General features: G+C 36.1%; 1 protein-coding gene across 2 annotated transcripts in view; it reads left to right on the top strand.

The window, feature by feature from the left end:
* Positions 1-21,346, top strand: part of GAS2 (growth arrest specific 2) — a 90,457-nt gene that overhangs the window by 42,907 nt on the left and 26,204 nt on the right. For both annotated transcript variants that reach the window (XM_066551769.1, XM_066551768.1), the window contains exons 5-7: positions 3,028-3,091; positions 8,404-8,548; positions 11,761-11,868. In XM_066551769.1, coding sequence (XP_066407866.1) covers positions 3,028-3,091; positions 8,404-8,548; positions 11,761-11,868 — 317 coding nt within the window. The remainder of the gene's footprint in view (positions 1-3,027; positions 3,092-8,403; positions 8,549-11,760; positions 11,869-21,346) is intronic.

The following is a 21,346-nucleotide window of genomic DNA, read 5'->3' on the forward strand; positions in this document are numbered from 1 at the left end:
AGAAGCACTGTCTTATGAGATGACCTGGTGTTTGTTTTTGTGGCTGGTTATTGCCTGCACACGTCTTCATCCTCTAACAATGATGTCACTGTGCCACATTGTTCAGTATGAAATGCATGAAATGTGTCTAGATTATGTTGATTCAGACTTGCTAAAGGTCTGTGAAATTTGTTTGGGTACATAATTTTCTAACTTTTTAAATCAAATTTTCTTCTAGCTATATTTATGGATCTTTTTGCAAATAGTGGTGGTTGAACCTCTCTTTTCTTCCATTCCAAAGTCATTCAGATGTACATACATATGAATTGCAATTTACTTGGTTTGACTATTCCAAACCCTTAGTTTATTCTATTTATATTTTGGGGTATGCCTTCCTTTTTAAAATCGAGTTTTATTTTGGGGCTGTCACAACCAGTTTAAAACCAAAATAGCAGAAGAGACTTCCAAGGGTCATGAATGTAACACTTTAAAAATACTGATTACTAGTAAAGGTAAATATTTAATGTAATTACAATGTTGTGGGAAGGAAGAATATTGAAAATAGCTGAATGTCCCAGTGTTCATCATTTATATTCTTAGTAACAGATGGCTGAAGAATAAATATATTTTTCCTAGTGCAGTGCCTGTTTAGTTTTCATGCTCTGCAGTTTCACTTCTGGAAGTATATTTGGATGAGATTAGAGGACAAATGCATACCTCTCAAAAGGCTGCACAGGCACTAGGGAAAGATGTTGGGCTGAGCATTCAGCTCACCCCACTTACACTTATCCTGTCAGTGGAGCTCAAGTTGAAGTCCCAGAGGCTGGAGGTCTGCCCTGGGGCATTGGTTACCCAGAGGTGTTCAAGGCTCTGGAGTCCCCTTTTGGCTCTCGTACATACACAGAACAAAGTGATTGCTTTCAGAGCTTTAACTAGACATTAAAATATCTTTCTCAGGTATGGTATTTTTTCTTCATGCATTTGAGTTAGGTGAGTCTTTAGATTACCAGAAGTTTATATAGCTGTTGTCTTGACCTTAACTCATTAAAAACAAATTTATTTGGATGCTGTTCAGGTTTTTTCCAATTTATACAAAGAGTCACACAATTACTTTTTGGTCTCAATTCAATCTGAAATTGTACAATTTTTTTAATATTGTGGAAATTTTTAAAACCTGACTTTTTACTCACAACAACATAAGGGCTTTACTCTAGTAGGTATTTCTAAAGAGTAGATTACAATGTACTCATAATTACTATCTTCTCTTTTCTTCTGTTTTTCTTTTCTTCTTGAAGTTTTGGGAAGTTGATCATACAAACAGCCACAGACCTTTCTTGGTTTATTGATTTTGGATTTGCTGAACTTCTTTACAGAACATTACCTATTCTGAATTGTGGAGGAAAAAAATGTATTGTTTTATGGGGATATTTCATAATTGTTACAACTTGCCCCTGAAGGCAAGGGTGACTGAGGTTCTTGCTAATAGATTCCTTTGGGCAGGTGAGAGTGCAACCACACTGAATGACTAGTGTTTATATATACATATATATATATATAAATGTATATATGTATATATATGGCAGGTTTATTGTAGATCAGTTTGGCTGCAATGGAAAGGAGGTATGAAACCATTTTGGCTATTATCATCTATAGAAATGCAGCAAAGTATGAAGATACCACTTAAGAAAATATAGAGGGAAAAGAGAGAAAGGATAAGAACAGAGAGTGAAGTGAGACTTAATTGTTGCAATTTCAATGTCTCTTGTTTAAAGTGATGTTGAGAGTGGGGTAAGCCCATGGAACACCAGGTTCATTGGGATAAAATACAGTCAGGTTCAGGTGACAGCACCCAGGGTGCCACCCCTGAGGCAAGGGTGATCCAAGACTGTGGCAGAAAGCTCAGGAATTCGTCTGGGCACGTTTTGGGGGACTTTGGTGGTTTGTGGCACCTGAAGCAGGGCAGGTGCCTGTCACACCAGCGTGGCTGAGCCAGCTGTGCCCCATCAGAAGGGAGGGATGCCTGCAGGCCCATGGGAGTGTTCCAGTACCTTCCACGGAGGGGAGATTTACACCTGAGCCAGTTCTGTAAGGGAAGACCTTGCCATGATAAAAAGCACTGTTCCACTTGGCAGAAGCTGCTTCTTATGAGTCTTTTCCCTTACTTAGCTCAAAACCCAGCTTGTTGCTAAACAGAAGTTGGTTTGTCATGGTGGGTGCACAGCACCTCTGTGCCTGGACTGCTCTTACACAGCTGAGATATTTCACCCCCACACACCCAAAAAATCTCCCCTTCTCTTTCCAGTCAGGAGTGCAAACCTGGCCTCAGCAAAGCACCTGCTGCTTTTGCAAATGGATGGTTGGGACATTAACCCCTAACATTTCAATCTCTCACAAAAATGAGATCATGCTCTGTCACAGCTACTGAGTCATAAACAAACTATTCTGTGTGGAATCCAGGCATGCAGATTTACATTATATGTATGTATGCACAAAGAAGAAGCTCTTTTTTGAGTTTCTTCTTTATGGGATTTTCATACTGTGAAGAACTGATTCCTAAAGCATTCTAGTTTCATATTTACTGTAAGAGTAGATGTGAAAAAAAAAAATTCAGGACCAAATTTATAGTGAGGCATGTCTTTGTTAATGCAACTTTGTTATTTTTTAAAATAAAATTGGCTAAGAAAAATAGTGAACTAAAAGATATTAATTTTCTTAGTTTGTGAAAAGTATCACTCTAATTTTATTATTTTTGACTTTCTACTCATTAAAGTGTTTTCAATGTGCCAGAGCTCTTGATTATTTTTAAATAGTAATGACCTGCTTGCAGATTACCAATTACCCCAAATAATTATTCAGTGATTTAGATAATTAAATGGAGCTTCTGAACTCTGAGAACCACTCATGAATCCCATGAGTGGTTCAAAAGAAAACAAACGTTCATTAGAGTCAAGAGTAACAGATGTTGATGATTAGGTTCCATTCCATCACTAAGATCTTTAAAATAGCTTTTATTTATCAATGTTTTCCATGTTCATTTTGCTTTTCTAGTACTCCACAAGCAGCCAAGAGAAGTGTGCCTTTGTTTGCTGGAACTTGGAAGAATTGCAGCAAGGTAGGTGAAAGTATTCAAAGACTGTTGAAAAATTTGCATTCTTGACAGCAGGGGCTATTGACAGACATATTAAATCAGCACATCTCAAGATGACTTTTGTGCTCATTAGGTTCAAATAGAATGTTTGTCTTGATGTCACTCTTGAAGGCAGTTGTTAGCAAATATTTCAAAATATCTGTACCTCAATGAAGATATTTGTAGGCTATCCTTCTATTAGGAGAGGAAGGGGTTTTTTTTTCTATAAAGCTTTGAGCCATTTCTCCTTCTAAAGTCAGATCTCTCTATAAACAGCTGCAATTTCATGAAGTTTACTGGTAATAAGGTGATCTTCACTTGATCTAAATCTGACCAAGATGATTTTAGCTGTTCTGGACCTTCAGTACATTGTAATGTTATCTTTAACATCAAGACAAGGTCTTTTGCTAAGCAATCAAAATTACAGTAACTAGAATGTGATTTCCCCCCTTTTTGCAGATGTAGATTTAACCAGCATGGTGCATAAGATTTACTGAAAAATACATGAGCAGCAGCACTGCTGCCCAGTCTTGCATGTAAATTGCAGTTGCATTCACTGATGTGTGTAAAGTTGCAGTACCTTGCTATTCAGATAGTTTCATTAATTTCAGAAGAATTCCTTGTGGTAACAATCAAGGTGAGGCAGACCCCTGTTTATTCCTAGTTTAAGAACTAGTATTGGCAAAGTTGCGTCATGTGTATTCCTATTTTGTGAATGAGCTCATATGGAAAACTAGAAATTTGTCTCATGGTCCAGTTTCAGAAAAACTCTTGCTGTCAGTGGAAGCTTGCATAGGAACAGCAATGATCAAAAAAAATGATTTCAGGTTTTCACTTATTTTGTTATCTCTAGAACTTGTGTTCAAATGGCAAATTGTTTTAATTTCCCACAGAGAAGAAAGTATTTTGATCTGCAGGTGCATAATGAAATTAAAATTAATAAGTCTTAATTTACCTGAGCAAACAAACTGTGCTTTCAAGACCAGCTTGGAGATAGACCTGCCAGTGCCCAAAGGCCCTTTGCTGGGGCAGAACTGTCAAGGGTATCTGCCCCAGTTGGTTACTTTATAGTACCCAGCTTCTCAGGTAGTGCATGGTTGTGGGTAGGCAGTGTTGGATTCTGCTAAGCTTGGTTGAGTTAGATTAATCTCATTTTTCAGTGAGATTTGATGTCTCAATAGATCTACAAGGGAATGAAAATAGAATCTTATCCTTATATTTGTCTTAAGCTTCCATGTCTCAGATGCTTTCTGTTCCAGACATGGAAAGAAGTACTGAACAAATAAATAAGTCATGCTTTCATTTATTATGCATATCTATCCATTTACCTTTAAAATATTTGTATTGTATTTTTTATTTATAATGCATGAATATTACCATATATAATTCATTATTATTTTATATATTGTGTTTCTGTATTTATGTTTCTTCATTTTAATTTTATTTATAGCTTAGGGGTCAAACAACATGTCTGTCTACTTTTCCCTGCTCTACTATCTCTTCAAAACCAAACCAATCCCCATTTATAACCTCGTACACTTCCAAGGTACACAAAAACTGAACTGGAATGTCAGGTTAATACAATTTAAAACCAAATATATGATGCCTGTTTTGCCTGAGTCTGGTAAACTAGAACTGTATGGGAAAGGAGAATTGATAATTGCCTTCTTTAAGTGCAGGAAAGAGCACATTAAAGGGAGGTTGCTGTGCTGCTTTAAACAAGACAGAAGTCAGATGGATGCTTTGTAGAGCAAGCTGGATCTGTTGGCTGTGGTGGTGTTTGCAGGGGTCCCAGAACGAGGGAAGAGATGAGAATCTTGACTCCATGGTTCAGAAGGCTGATTTATTTTTTATGATATATATTATATTAAAAGAAAATTATATATTAGAACTATACTAAATAATAGAAGAAAGGATTTCATCAGAAGACTTGAAAAAAGTAGAAAAGAATGGAATGGTAATAAAATCTTGTGACTGCTCAGAAAGTCTGAGACAGCTGGACTGTGATTAGCCATTAATTAAACACAACCACATGAAACTAATCAAAGATGCACCTGTTGCATTCCACAGCAGCAGATAATTATTGTTTACATTTCATTTCTGAGGCTTCTCAGCTTCTCAGGAGAAAAATCCTAGCAAAAAGATTTGTCATAAAATATGTCTGTGACAGTTGGCAGTCTTAGGGATCTGCTTTCCAGAACAGGAGCTGTGGAGATCTTCGAGAAAAGTGCCTCAGTCTGGTTTTAAAGAACAAAAAGTGTCAGAGATACTGAGTAATTTTAGAAGCAGAAAGATATGTTCAAAGTGGCTTACTCATCACGAGGACTCAGCTTTTGGCACACTTTGCCCAGCTAGGTTACTGTTATTCCTCAGCTCTGTAACTCCCCAAAGTCAACCTAAGCTTGTTTGTTTAATGCAAAAGGACTTGTGATTGAGGCACAAGTGAGGAAGAATGAGGATTGCTTGAGGAGGAGTTACATTGAGCTCTGTTCTGCTGAACTTGAACTTGTATTCAAAGATACTCTCTGGAGGAGGGGAGACAGGTGATAATTTACCTTTGCTTTAGCAATGCTTTTAGCATGTTATCTCACAGTGTCCTCTTAGACAAATCAGGGAAAGATGGTCTTGATGGATGGACTGCACAGTGAGTAGGAAACTGGTGTGACCACTTGGCTCAAAGAGTGGCAGTTCAAAGATATTAATAAAGATACAGTTGCCTGATAAATTATCCTGAATTTCAGCTTTTTATGGAAACAAAGTTCTGAGATTGTCTGCAAAACTTCAATAGTTAAAATGAGGCCTTGTGTCACTAGCAGATGTTATGTGGATAGAGTGAGATTTATGAGGGAGGGAAGTGTCCTACAGGGTGGATTTGACCTCTGAAAATGCACAGGACTATTGCAGTGGGTTGCACGGGTCCAGCATTCTCCTAAGTGTTTGAAAGGCAAAGATTATACAATGGAAAGCAGCTAAATTATTTTTTCTGCACAAAGGATGAAGTTCTTGGGTTACTGTTAAACTCTGCAGGGTTAAACAACACTCACAGGTCTTTTGGAATTACTGTTGAGCAATTTCAAGGTCTTTCTGCTATTGTATTCAATTTTTCTTTGATAAAAATGGAAAGTGGTGCTCTAAGAAGCCTAACAGAGATCGTGTTACAGTGCACTGCTGCTTCACGTGGAGTTGTGGGAAGCCAGGCTAGAAAGGAGCAGAAAAGGAAATGCTCAGCATACCTTCCTGGAATTTGCACCTCTACCCCTCTCAGAAAAGATGTGGCTTTTTACAATTTCAGCTTTCCAGCAAATTTGCTTCAGGTTCATACAGCATGTAGGGGAAAAAAGTGTGTGTGTTTGTTTGATCATTGATTTTATTTTTCAACTGTTCATCAGAGGAATTCAGAATACTGGAAGTAAAGGAAACTTTAAAAATCTGTCACAAAGACAAAATTTAGAAACTATGAAAAGTAGTAGAAGCAAAGAGGCAACATTTCTTACAGTGGAAGAGTTTTATTTGATGAGTAAGGCTGTATGCAGAAGTAGGCTTAGAGCCCAGTGGGAATTCCATGATTTACAGCCTGTCAGCATCTGCAGACAGACAGGAAGTAAATAGATTGTATATAAGTGCTTGCCTCAATGTTGGCTGACTTTTCACTACACAGACTGCACCAGTTAGAAGCCAATACAAGCACAGATTTGGTTCTTGCTTTGCTTTCTATTAATTCAGGCAGTAGTATGACTAAATTAAACACTATCAGAAAAATGCAAAAGCTAGTATGTGTGTTTATATCTTTTCTCTGTACACTTCTAAGATCATTATGGTATTTAGCTTTAATTTTCATGGTATGTATTTGTTAATGCTCAATATTTTAGTGTCCAGGTCTTTATCTAGATAAGTCAGTATAGTTCTGCCTTTGGACTATGGACTTTTCTGCTGCAGAAAAAAATAGAATTTCATTTGTACAAGTAGTTTGCTATGAGAAGTCCACCTGGTGTCCACCTTCACTTTTCCAAGCTGAAGTCATTCTCTGAAAAAGGAACTCTAGTGTGGTATTTGCTGGGTCTCCAGACGAAGGAGGAATTGAGAATTTGACTCTATGTTTTTAGAAGGTTAATTTATTATTTTATGTACTTATATTAAAGAATGCTGTACTAAAACTGTATTAAAGAATAGAGAAAGGATAATTACAGAAAGCTTAACAAGATAATAATTAAAACTCGTGACTGACCTCATAGTCTCAACACACCTGGACTGTGATTGGTCATTAAGTAAAAACAATTCGCATGAAACCAATCAAACATGCACCTCTTGGATAAACAATCTCCAACCACATTCCAAAGCAGCAAAACAGGGAGAAGCGAATCAGATAATTATTGTTTTCATTTTCCTCTGAGGCTTCTCAGCTTCCCAGGAGAAGAAGTCCTTGTGAAGGGATTTTTCAGAAAATATGACAGTGACACTCTGGGTGTTTTTCTGGGCTTTGTTCAGTGTTGGCGGATAAAAAAACCTCAAAAACCAGAAGGGGATTATCGGTAATTAGAAAAATGGGATGCACTTTTAGACTTTTGACTTCTGTCCAAGCTGTGCTGCGTGCTGTGAGATACTGACTGAGTCACTTGCCATAAAGCTTTCAAAAGATCTTTCAAAGTGAACCTTGCTCTTCAAGTGCTCTGGTTTGAGTTTATCCATGGTGAATTGCATGTATTTTGTATTTTGTTCTAGCTGGAGCTACAAGTGTGTTGCCTGTCAGCAGAGATCTGAAGGCTGTCAAAAATCAATTAGTAGAAACACTCACCACTTCTGAAGAGTAGTGGCCAATTCTCAGTTTACTTATCTATAAATTCAGTGCAATAGCTGAAACCAGGAAAGCCCTTAATCCCTTTGCATTTGTATTTCTTCAGAAAATACTAACACAAAATATAAGTTGTTAAATAATTTTGAAAAGGAAAAAAAATAAAATAGAATAAAAGTGCAAATGTACTGAACTTGATCATGTCTTGCATGGTATTGCAATTTTTGAGGCCTAGTGTTGCTCATAAATTATTCACCAACATATATGATAACAGACAGAGAAGCTGAAAAAGTACCTGTATTTCCTGTAAATTTGATTGAGAGACTGCATCTAAATTTTTTTTCTGTTAATTTGAAATTATGGCAGTATGGGTTGGTGTATTTTAAACATGTCCATTAGTGTGTGTATCATTCTGTTATTGTACACAAAGTATAAATTCTTTCTACTGTTTTGTTTTAAAATATACTTTATATGGACTAGTAATTTATTATTTGCATGTTTCCAAAAGGTGTGGGGTGGAACCTCCTGGATTAATAAAATTGGAAAAAGAGATTGAACAAGAGGAAACACTTTCAGCTCCCCTTCCATCTCCTTCACCATCACCCACAAAGTCTCCTGGGAAAAAGAGCACAGGGAAACTGTTGGATGATGCTGTAAGTTGTGGGAGGAAGCTTCTTCCTGCCTTATTGATTCTGATGCACTCACTTGCAAAACACACACAAGCCTGAGTTTTAACATCTCACTCTGTTTTAAACATTCATAGACTTACAGAGTTATTTGCCTTTTGACCACAATTATTTATGTCTCAAGCTTAGGAAAAAAAAAAGTCACACTGTGTAGGAGCTCTGCAGCTTAGGTTTGTGCTTAGGGCCACATTCCCTTCTTATTACTCCTTTACTCCTTATTCACCAACTCCCACTTGGTGCTTTGTCTGAGGAAGGACTGAGTCAGGACAAGATTTGGCTCATACTGACTTGTCTTGAATGTTAACAAACACTTCTGAGATATTTCAGCCTAATTTTTATGCTGTTCTACATGATTCTCACATATTAAAAAACAAGCTTTGTTTTCCTCATTGTTAGAATCTTGCTTTGAATTTCATTAAATTGTTGCAGCATATTGTGTGTTCATGTTTCTGGTGCAAACCCACAGGGGTTCATTTGAAATAGCTGGAATCAGATGAAAAGGACACATTTTGAGACCATGAAGAGGTTAAACTGAAAAAGTACAAACCTAGCCTGTAAAAAGAAGCAGTTACCATAGTAACTACTACATTGCAAGGTAGATGTGCCACCTGGGAGTTACAAAGCACTTCTTGAAAAATCCATGTGCCACTTTCCTGTTACAAAGAGCAGATGGAATATAATGTTCCTTCATTTTATTGAAACACTTTTTTTTTTTTAATTTGATGACTATAATTACATTTAAAATTCTCTGGTTTGTATTTCTTTCTTTACTTAGCAGAAGTGCTTGTGTTTCAACAGAATTGAGAAAGAACAGTTATGTGCAGAAGGAGGCTGGTGACTGCATATCATGTAGAAATTGAACAGAGAGAATGTAGATTTTCTCTAACCACCTCCTTTAATTTAGAAAGCAGTATGGATAGAAACAGAAGGAATTCATCCAGCTAGAGTCCTGACCTGCACTGCCCCAGACACTCACACCATAAAATAGCAGCAGTTGCTCATATGGTCCAGACTTAAAATAAAATAGAATATAATTCCTCCCTCTGCTTCCTTATTTGATTTCCAAATTCCACTCAATACTTCTGTGTCCTTTGGGACAGTAAGGCAATGGAACCTGCAACAGCAGGATCAGCAGTGAAGATCTTATTATCCTCTGTTTTACACCAGAATAGATTTGTGGCTTTCATTCTCCACAGGCAGAAGATGGGTCTGTTTTGGTCTTACACAGTTCAAAACAACCTTGATCTTGTTTGGACCCAGTAACTGGGTTTTTTATTCCTTATATGAGCTCTGTTGGACAAAGCATTAAGTTCGTGCTGCCCATTTTGAGCTGTCAGAGTGGTAATGCCAAAGGATATTTATTATGTCAGAAATCCCTCATTATTGAACAGCATTCAGAGGGTCATGGCCAAAAAGCTCCCTAAGCACAATTCCAGTCTTGGTCCCACCTTCCTAGAAATACAGGAATGCACCTTTTTAATCCTCAGCAAGCTGTACTTGGATTTAAGTCATCAGCCACTGATTTCATGTAAATCATTCCTATTGTACATTAACTGTCTAAATAGTTTATTCACCAGAAATAGAGGCTAAGTCTTATCCATGTTAATAAAAATAATTTGAGTAACTGATCTTAAAATTCAAAACTTGATTCATTCAAACTGAGGGCAACTCATCTGATACTTGAGAAATACTTTTTGTGTGTAAAATACATGTAGAATTCCTCTGTTAAGTGTTATTTTAGTTATTTTTCTTCATAAAAATATTATGCCCTGATTAAAAATAAATAAGCCTTAAGAATACTTATAAAAAGTACTTATACTTACCTTCCACAGGGTAATGAAGTTATTCAGATAAAGGCATTGAACCATTTCAGAAATAACTGGAAAGTCTTTAAATCACTCAACAGGGTTAGTTTCAAAAGTATAGAAACAATAATTGGTTGTCTTTTAAGTTCTTTTTGGCTTATTTAGCATACTATAATTTAATTCTTAAAGCAAATCTGAAAAACATTTAAACTTCAGAAGCCTTATCTATTCATGATAAACAGAACACTCATTGGAGTGCTACAGCTTTGGCCAAGCATTTTTTTCTTTTTATGAAACATTTAAGACTTTAATTTGTTAGCTATTCTGAAAATATCCTTTCCTGGGCCTCAGACCATTTTTACAGGCCTTGGTTTACACACTGGATATGAAAATGTCTTTGGAATATTGTTTGAAGTGGACAGACATCTACAAGTTCCTCTGGCATTTTGCATTGTTTCATGCTGACATACTAGGTATGTATTTTGTCCAAGAAAACCACAGTGTATGGAAATGCTGCACTAATTCTTGCTGTTCCTATGCAGAAGTGCAATTTGAATGTCAAGGAAGAGTTTCACAGCCAGACCTGCTCTTTTGGTATTGATGCCTTTGCTACTTTCCCATCATTGAAGAGTACAAAATGTACTTTTACTGAATGTCACTGTCTTTGGTAGCACATGTCAGAGCAAGGAGGCCAAAGTCAAACTGGTGCAGCTAATAATGTGCAGGAAGGTGGTTTTCATCTGTTTTTTTCTCAGCTCTTGTTTTTTGGGGTTATGTAGTTAGGTTTGGCAATGATAGTGTTCTTGAGGTCCCTTTAAATTAACTGAGTTTGAACCAGCCCAAACAAGGAGATCATCAACTGGCACTTGAAACTACTGGGGCGTGTCTTGACATTAATTTTTAATCACATCACAGTATTTTCTGTATGCTTTTTCCCTAAGGTGTTTGAGCACAGTTTTAAAGAGGCAGAGCCTCTTAATGGTAAGGAAGATTCCTCTGTTTTTTATATATTTAGAAGGCAGGATGAATCTTATGACATCTTCATTTTGCCTGTTAGCTGTATTAGCACTCTGAGCTGATTCATCATAAAAGTTACAAAAGTGTGGTGCTAAGCTCCATGTAACAAACTGCTTGACTTCAGATAAAGAGTGCAAATTTGATGCTCGGCTGTGTAACATTTTTAGCTCAGCTACTAAATCTATTGGAAAGCACCACAGGGTGCTTTCTGGGGTTACAGAAATGTTAAGCAAAACCAAGAAAAATATCATCAATTAAGACTTCCATTAAATGATACATTATGACAAGTGTTTTATTGAATGTTTTGCTATCCATGCTATTTTAAACAGTTGCTATCAATAACTTCTTGTTTTATAGGTTAAGCACATTTCTGAAGATCCACCTTGTAAATGCCCTAATAAGTTCTGTGTGGAGCGTCTTTCACAGGGAAGATACAGAGTTGGAGAGAAGATCCTTTTTATTAGGGTAAAGATTTTATTTTCATTTCTTTATTTTTAATTTGTTTTGACTTTACTGCTATCTTCCACTTTGAAAATTACATCACTGATTAACAGGAAAAAATATTTTCTGTTTAACCAGCACTGACTCATTTTTATGACACAGTTGGAGAATAAATAACCTACAATGTGTTAACTGGCCCAAGGGATTATTAATGTAATAAATGTCCTTCTGACTTTAGGTCATTGAATTTGCTCTCTCTTTAATCAATTGCAACCAAATGAAAAGTCTTCAGAAATAGACCTGGTGACTTCTCAGTTTGGCTTGAAAGAATATCCCCTGCATTGGAACAGCCTTTCTCCCGCTCTGTTTTGACTGATACTATTTAACAGGTCAGGAAACAGATCAAAGGCTTCATGATCATTGAATTGCCAAGGCATGACTAAGATATATTGCTAAAGCAGCACGAGCAAACCATTAAAATCCATAGTATGTCATTTGATTAACAGGTATTTCCAAACCCAGAGCTGTATTTCAGACTTTGTATCCAGATTATTAACTCCCACAGCACAAAGTTAATCAGTATCAATATTTGCTAGCATTATTATATGGCTGAATTTAGCACATCTATATTTTCAAAGATTAATTCTTCTGATCCACTTAATCTTCTCTATATATGGCTATGGTAATAATAATTGAAAATATGCTAATCTTGTTATTCTGTAGTTGTATGTTAATCTGATTCTTCCCATCTTCCTCTCCACATGCACTATTCTTGAGTCAGGACTTGACAAAATGATAGCTCTTGCTCTCAAATAACTGTTATCCCTGTTGTGCTAAAGGCACATAACTGTGACCTGATAAAACTGAGCACTTGTAAACAGAAGAGGTCAGAGGGATCCCTTCTTACCTGCAGAAGTCAAGTTCCTGGTTCAACAAAATACCAGAGCTATTATTCAGTCAGAAACTTCTGCTTAACGTAGCTTACAGTGAAGTCAGTGAAGCCAGATAAGGGTTTGGGTTTTCTCAGGAGTGTGAAGTTGGGAACATGTAAAGTATTGTGCTGAATAAGTACTGAGAACTCCTAATTAATTCAGTAATAGGTCATAAAGAAGAAGAAATAATGGATTTGTTAAATCTCAGATAGTTTGAGATTCAACATGCTAGTATAAAGGATTAATAGCTTTTCTGGTTTGTAGCCACTAAGAGACTGTTTTTAATTCTGCAGTATATTTAGGTAATAGCTTTATTACAAGTTTCATACCACTTTGAAGAAGGTAATGATTATTAACCAAAGACCTCAGTATCTGGCATAGTTTAACATTTACATTTTCTTCCTTTTGGTTTTCTTTTTAAAAACATTATCAAAGTATTTTTAATATTTTTGTTTTGAGAAGCTTGAGTTCTGCCAGAATGGTGAGTGTCAAATTCCCTTTTGCTGGCCTCTTTATTATGCAATCTAGTCCAAGCCAGATTTCATTCCAAGTTTGCAAACAAAAATCCCTTTTCATATCACCCTGCTGCATTCCAAGTTGAATTGTGCAAAAAAATAACAGTAATATAGATTAGGTATTAAACAGCAGTGTTAAAGATCATTCCTACAAAACTTATATCAATGGAAACCTGCCATGCATTTCAGTGGGAGCAAGTTCATTTTCCTAGGTTTCAAAAGGCAGTTGTCCTTTGGTTCTGGTTGGTTTGAACTTCATTTTGGAACACTTGACTGGATCACAGTAAGTTTTTACTCTTCACTCTACCTGTTCTTGAGCACATAACTAGAAATATTAGCCTTTCTTTGGAATCCTTTGGACAGTTGTGAAGAAGTACATTTACGGTGTGGAGCTGATTTTTAATTTTGATGGTATTTGGCACCCTATTTGATGCCATGAGTAGTTCCTCCTGGGCTGCATGTTCTTTACACAGCATGACACAGCCAAATAAATGCCATTTGTTTACAGCCCAGTGGGTTCTAGTTGAAGTGAGATCAACAGTTTCATTGTTTTAAGATGGCTTAGTATATCCACTACTGTATTAGCTTTTTCCAGTAACCTCTCTAGAATTTAAAACCTCTATCATTTCAGTAATGCCATGTGATAGGAGTTAACTCATATTAATTGATAGCTAAGATTAATTTTTCAGAAATTATTTAATAATAGCTGTAATTATTTTTCTAATTCTGCAAGTTCTGTTAGGGAAAAAACCCCAAAACCAGCATTCAAACCAGAAGAGAAAGTGTCCCAAGTTCCTCTTTTTATTAATTTATATCTATATATTAAATAAGTGAACAAGGAATAGAGAAGCAAAATAAAGCATGGCAGAGCATAGATTTCATGCAGAATAATCACAGAAACAATGTACATGTGTCAATTTAAAGTAATTCTAAGGAAAGGAAATCCTCTGGAATATGTAGCAAAAAGTGGTCCCATTAAAATTAGAGTAATTTTTTTTCTTTAAATGTGAGAAAATATTTAAATTCCTAATAGAAGTTTTAAATCCATGAATTAAGGGAAATTACAAAACTTCATAAAAACATGAAGATACTTAAATCTCCTGATAAAATTGCAGTTTTTTATGCATGAAGTATTTCCATAATGCATAAACTGAATGTGATTAAAATAATGCTGTGATGTCTTAGATGTTAAAAATTTATGTTCAATAAAAATTTACCTGCTTGTAGGTTCTTTTTCCTTCCTTCCAAGTAGGAACAATTCTAAGTTCCACTTCCACACAAAATATGAAAGACATGTTTTACATTAATGGATTATATTTAATAAGTTGAAATAAATTACCAGCTTAAAATGAAACCAGTTTCAATTTTAAATTGAATAATTTTATTTTTCAATTTAAATTTGAACTATTGGTTTACAGTTAGCAGGATCTCTGTATGTGTGCAACATACAATTAATCATTTGCTTTTCCACTCTCCTACCATCCTACCATTCTGCCTTAATCTTTCAGAATGGAACTGAATGAATAAACCTGGTTTTAAAAATAAAGAAAAACAAGTCATGAAAACTTTTACAAATGTTTGGTTTATAAATTGGGAAAGAGAGTCACAGAGTTTGAAGTCCTTGCTTCTTGCAGAAGGCAGCAAAGTAGAGATGTTTATAGTAAGGAAAAGGACTTCTTTAACAGGTTCAGTGACAAGAATTCTGTTTTCAATGTTCTCATGTTGCATTGGATATGCATTAGTATGAAAATTTCCCAGAAACTCACCAGCTTCTCTCAGGAAGATCTGTCATTTTGGTCCATACCTCTGATGACATTCAGATTGTTGGGAAATTGTCTCTAGTGCAGCTGGAGTCACATTAGATGATGTAATGGCTCCTGATCTTAAAGCTTCTAATTTTTCCTGTAACATACAGATGTTCTCTCTCTTGTAGCCCAGTTGATAAGTATGTGATTGCTCTTAAATATTTGACCTTGAATCCTTAATAATTAATAACATGTAACATTATTTTGCTATAGTAATAATAAAATGTTTATTTAATACTTTCTTCTTCTAAATCCCAGGAAAGGAAAGGTGTTATTTACCTGCTACAGCACCTGTGTAGAAACTTTTTTTTCAGATTCACTAATATAATATACGTGTAACATATATGTTTATATATATATGCATATATAAATCATTCTGCAGTCAGTCTAGTATGCATGCACTATTGCCTCTTCCTGGTGAGATAAATGTACTTGTGTATAAATATAGAAGTAGATTTCACTCAAAACCATCCAGGTAGGGATGATGTATCATATGCCATAGAAGAACTGGAAAGGAGAAATAGAAAGCAGATTGATTATACAGATCTCAAGACTCAAATGTTTTGCTCTGCCTTTCCAGTTCAAATGCATAAGTTGTACTCACAGCTTTTGTATCGTGTGTTTCTGTCTTTTGTTTTTCCTTCAGCATAATTTTCCTAGCTTTTTTTCTTCCTTATTCCAAAGATTTTCACAGTTTTTCTGCTTTTCCCTGGCCTATTCACTTCCAATCTGTGAAAGAGTTTATGTTTTTAGTAGTGAAAATCCTTTCCTGAGCTTTATCCATAAGAAATAACTTTCCAGGGTGTTTAAAATGTCACAATCATGGGCACATCAGGAGTTTTAATTATCCTAACTCCAAAGGAGATACAGTGGGATGCCTTGGGTCTTGTGAGTGAATTCTGAAAACACCTCTTGGGCCTCAGGACAGCAACAGTCATTGGTCTCTGGGCTTCTCATCTCAGTCTTCTTTGTGTTAATAGCCAGCTGCAGTAATTCCCAACTGGAGACTGCAAAAGTGCTGGAAAAAGGCATGTCTGAAGTGCAGCTCTAGTTTATGCCCAGATACAAGGTGGTTTTGGAGGCCTTTCATTTCAGGTGGACACTTCTTTACTCTGTGCCAGTTCCTCTCCAACAGCTTTACAATCACAGAAAAGATGACATTTCAGTCCTACTTGTGCTATTGAAGGTGGAATTCTTCTCAGCCTTCTCAGGTTTCATTTATTGTTAAAAAAAAAAAAAAGTCCTTAAAGGGCCAGTAAAATTCACTCCACAAGACTCAAAAGCTCTTGGACAAACAGTGATCCTGGAGGTGTCAGTGGGGTGGCTGGCATTGAGTGCTGCCTATAGACCTGTCAGGAAATCCATTTTGTTCTGTACTCTATCATTAATCTATTGAGATTAGGCAGAATTCTGCTCTGCCCCAGCTTAAGTTGCAGCTTGCTTGTTCTTTTTGTTACCCTTTCTCTCCTGCCTCTCCCTTTATTCTTTATTTTTTTCCCTTTCCTGCCTGCAGCTTTTCTTATTTAGGCCTGGATGCCTCCATGGAGCCAGAAGCCCATGGACATCTCTCTCTTCACTTTGTACCTGATGGTGCTGGTTTTGCACTCAATAAAAAAGCAGCTACAGCTCCACTATCTGGTTCTTTGAAGAACTGACATTTTTAGTGAAGTAGTTGACTGATTCTCACTGAGGGTTATCAGAACCCATTTATGCATGAATACTTGCATATGACGAGAAATTAAATACTTTTTTTTTTTTTGCTCCTCTTGATTTAATTTTCTACCTTTTTTCATTGACATACTGAATTTGTGCAGCCATTCATGTTAATTTAGTGTCTAGAACTTTGAAAGGGTTCATCAGAAACTTCTTTACAAAAAAACCCTTTGTAAGTCACATTATTAGCTCCTAATTTAATGGTAGACTGTTGAAATTCCTCCTTTTTACTTTCACCCAATGAAGTTCTTGTTAGACTTGGTGGAATTTTTTAACAGGACATATCTTTGATGCAATATTCAGATTCAGTGGAACTGACAGGCTGTGCAATAGCTCTGCAATTTCTCTCACTAGCTTAGACTGGTTTGCCTCAGTGACCTCCTTCTGTGGGCAATCAAATACTGTGTCTTCTTTAACTCCAAGTGTCTCCCTCTATGCATTATTGCACAATGAGAACTCCATTTGGAGATAAGAAACATTTTTAGCAAATAATATTGTGCTTTTCTAGGGTGTGATGCATCTTCAAGAAGAGTAACATTCTAGTTCTTGAAATTACTAATAAACCTGTGGTCATTTTCTGCCATAGTATTTATAATTTAGGCTTTTAGAACTGAAGTTATAACAATATTACATTACCTAAAATAAGTAGAAAGAGAATTCTTCTCAGGAGGAGGCTAGGATAGAGTATTCTGAAGCTTTGTGTCTAAAAGTATCACCCTCAAATTCAGCTGATTTCCTTAGCAAGAGCTAAAGATGGCAAAGCAAGACATTCCCCACGTATAATGGGAGTTTCCTTCTCTCGCAAGAATAAACTAGGGTAAAATTTCCCTGCACAACAGAATCAGAAGTTTTTCTGTGTGGCAATTAATTATACAAAAATTGTCAATACTTTAAAGGTAAATAAAGATGAATAACAAAGCTAGAAAAATATGTAGTATTGATTTCATTATTTTAGACTTTTTTTTCCCCTCAATACCAAGAATACAAAAATAGACCAAATTACACAACTCCCCTCTTCTCCTTTTTTGCTTCTCTTACTCCTTTTATATTCAGGTAATGGACCAGCAACTCCACAGCTAAGAACCCATATAGACTGCTAATCAATTCCACCATTAATCTACAGACAATAATTTTCAAAACAAAAAGTCCTTTATTTATAGTATATTGTTGAGAACTAAGGATTGGGTCCCATAAATTTATACTGAAAATGTTACTGGGGGAAAGTATTTCCTTTCTCTCAGTTATCTTGTGTTTCTGTTAAATAGATGAATCATTTTATAAGAATCATTCAACATGTACTAGACAATGCTATATTCTACATTAATGGTGGGACAGCAGCATGTGCTTGCAGTTCAGAAAGCAGTTTAGTAAACCTGGTGCTTTAGAAATGGAGATGCCACTGCTTGTAGTGCTGCCTTTAAAGGATAGCGCTGAGCTTGATATTTCTTCTTTAAACTTCTTCTTTGGTGAGTTGACTAGGTGTGACACTAATGGAAATTATATTTAACAGAGTCAAGGTAAGTATATCTGTCTTTTCTAGAAGAAAGCTAAAATATTTTTAGGGTGAATTTAAGTTAATATTCTTCACTGTAGGTTTAGATAGTTACTATACAATGCTAATTGAAAAGGAAATAAACCCCACCTGATTCTTTATGATATACAGTGTGTGCAGTATACTTTTCTACTGTAAACATAACTCCTGCTGCCATCTGGAAAGAAGAAAAAATGTGGTTTCTGTGGTAGTGTCTGTTAACCAAAGCTTCTGCACTGTTCATAAGGGATTTTCAGTGGACATTTAGGATTCAGGCATGAAAGTGCATTGATTATCTGTTGCCATATTCCTCAGCCTTAGTTTAATTCTCTGAGAGAAATCTTAGCCTGCATGGGACTTTCCCATTGGGCTTTGTATCTTGACTCAGGAATGATGGTTCTGCCTAGAACTGGGCTGGCCATGATTTAACAAAAATGGTATGTAGGCTTTTAAAATATTTAATGCAATGTAATTTTACCTTTCTATTCCTAAAATAACAGGAGGAAGTTAGAGTGCATTTTCAAAAATATTTTATTTCTCTGTCATTCTCTTGTCAGTGTGAAAGCAAGTTTTTTCCTCTCCTTATATATTCAGTTACACTTTGTAAGCATTCATGTTATTCACAAAAAACTAGATCTGCTATGTTTCATTTTCAAACTCCACCTCTGGCAATATGCATATAATAGTCTGGCAAACGTATAACCATGATAACTTTCTGTCTCATTTTAAGTAAGTTTTAATAATCTCAAAGACTTTTTAAATATGAGGGAAATGGGTTCCTGCCTCTGTGTTAAAGTTTTTCATGTGTTAGACTACCTATAAAGGAACTGGTTTCTACCTCATCTGTGTTCTGCCCCTGCAATCCCCCCATCTTAAATCCTTCCTTTTCCTGAATTTTTAATTTTTATTTTTCCTTTGAATGAAGATGTCAAGGATTTACTTAAGGGTTTAAAATACAACTCAAGCTCCCCCCTCTTCTACCCCCGCAAAATTCCACACCCCAGGTCACTAAAATTGTCTTATTTTATTAAGATAGTATTTCAATCAAGGCAACTGATGCTGAAGTGCTTTAGTCGTTATGAACACTCTATTTAGATGAATATATGGGGTGGAATTTATTAGATATTTTGCTAGATATTTTAGGTTTTGCAGTCCTAATACACCTCTTCTCTAACCAACTAGCTGCAACTCCATCTGAAGCTTTAATATTCAGAAGAGAGCCAGAACTGTTGCCAAAATATGCCATTTGTGTTACTTACTAGGTTGTGATTGCTTTTGTAAATAATACTGAAATGAAGTTAAGTAATTTTTATATTTGTATTAAGGATTTGTCATACATGGAATCATAGAGTGGTTTGGTTTGGAAGGGACGCGTAGAGGTCATCCAGTCCAACCCCCTCCTATAAGAAGGGTTATCTTCAACTAGACCAGGTTGCTCACCCATCCAGCCTGGCCTTGGATGTTTCCAGGGATGGGACATAATTGTATTTGGGTTGCCCTCAGATGAAGGAAGGAATGATGAATCTGACTCCATGTTCTCAGAAGGCTAATTTATTACTTTATGATACTGTATTATATTAAAAAACACTATACTAAAGAATACAGAAAGGATACTTACAGAAGGCTAAAAAGATAATAATGGAAACTCGTGGCTCTCTCCAGAGCCCTGACACAGCTTGGCCCTGATTGGCCAAAGAGTGAAAACAACTCACATGAAACCAATGAAACAATCACCTGTGGATAAACAATCTCCAAGCACATTCCACAAGAGCAAAACAGAGCAGAAGCAAATCTGATAATTATTGTTTTCATTTTTCTCTGAGGCTTCTCAGCTTCCCAGGAGAAAAATCCTGGACGAAGGGATTTTTCAGAAAATATGAATGTGACAGGACATCCACAATCTCTCTGGGAAGCCTGTGCCATGGTCTCACCACCCTTGTTGTAAAACACTTCTTCCTCATATCTAATCTAAATCTACTCTCCCATCAGTTTAAAACCATTGCCCCTTGCCCTGTCTTGTCACATAAGGAGATTTTATGTCACAGCATAATGAAAATTGCTGCTTCCTCTGCTGTGGTTACTGCCTTTGAAAGTCTTGCTTTTCTCAACTTTTAACATAATACCAAGTAAGCTTAACATGAACTTAAATGTATTTAAGAGTAATTATTTATTCATATGGAGATATGTTTATAACAGTCTGGCAAACGTATAACCATGATAACTTTCTGTCTCATTTTAAGTAAGTTTTAATAATCTCAAAGACTTTTTAAATATGAGGGAAATGGGTTCCTGCCTCTGTGTTAAAGTTTTTCATGTGTTAGACTACCTATAAAGGAACTGGTTTCTACCTCATCTGTGTTCTGCCCCTGCAACCCCCCCATCTTAAATCCTTCCTTTTCCTGAATTTTTAATTTTTATTTTTCCTTTTGAATGAAGATGTCAAGGACTATTTGATCTCTACACACTGAATTTCAATCTGGAGCCCAGACACAATTTTGAATCTTTCCATGAGAATAACAATGGATCTGGGCTGGTGCAAGTGGTTCTGGTGTGGCAGGGAGATTCAAAGACAGGTGTAGCCAGAGCCTTTGGGCTTGGCAACCAACTGATGGCTTCCTGGCCCTGTTCCACTGGTGTGATTTTACATGGAACATATCAACAGGTCACTTAAAGGTGGCCCAGCTAAGTCACAATATGTGTTTCTTTTAGAATTTATTTTTTTAACTGACACAGATATTTAACCTTTTGATGCCATTTTGCTCTTGATAACATTTAGCTTAGATATCTGAGCTCAACTAAACTGGTATTGCTTTAGGTTCCAAAATACCTCCTGGTTTCCATCAAGGGAACACATAAAAAATTGTTGAAGCAGTTATACTTTTTAAAGCTCAGATTTCACTTCCCATATCAGACCTGAGAAACATGTTGCCATTAGCTAGCCTGTTATAAATCCAGTTAAACTAATATAGCTCACTTATTTTCAGACACTGTAGTTGAAGAGAATAC

This window comes from Molothrus aeneus, chromosome 6 (genome assembly GCF_037042795.1).
Source record: "Molothrus aeneus isolate 106 chromosome 6, BPBGC_Maene_1.0, whole genome shotgun sequence".
In the NCBI taxonomy this organism is placed as follows: Eukaryota; Metazoa; Chordata; class Aves; order Passeriformes; family Icteridae; genus Molothrus; species Molothrus aeneus.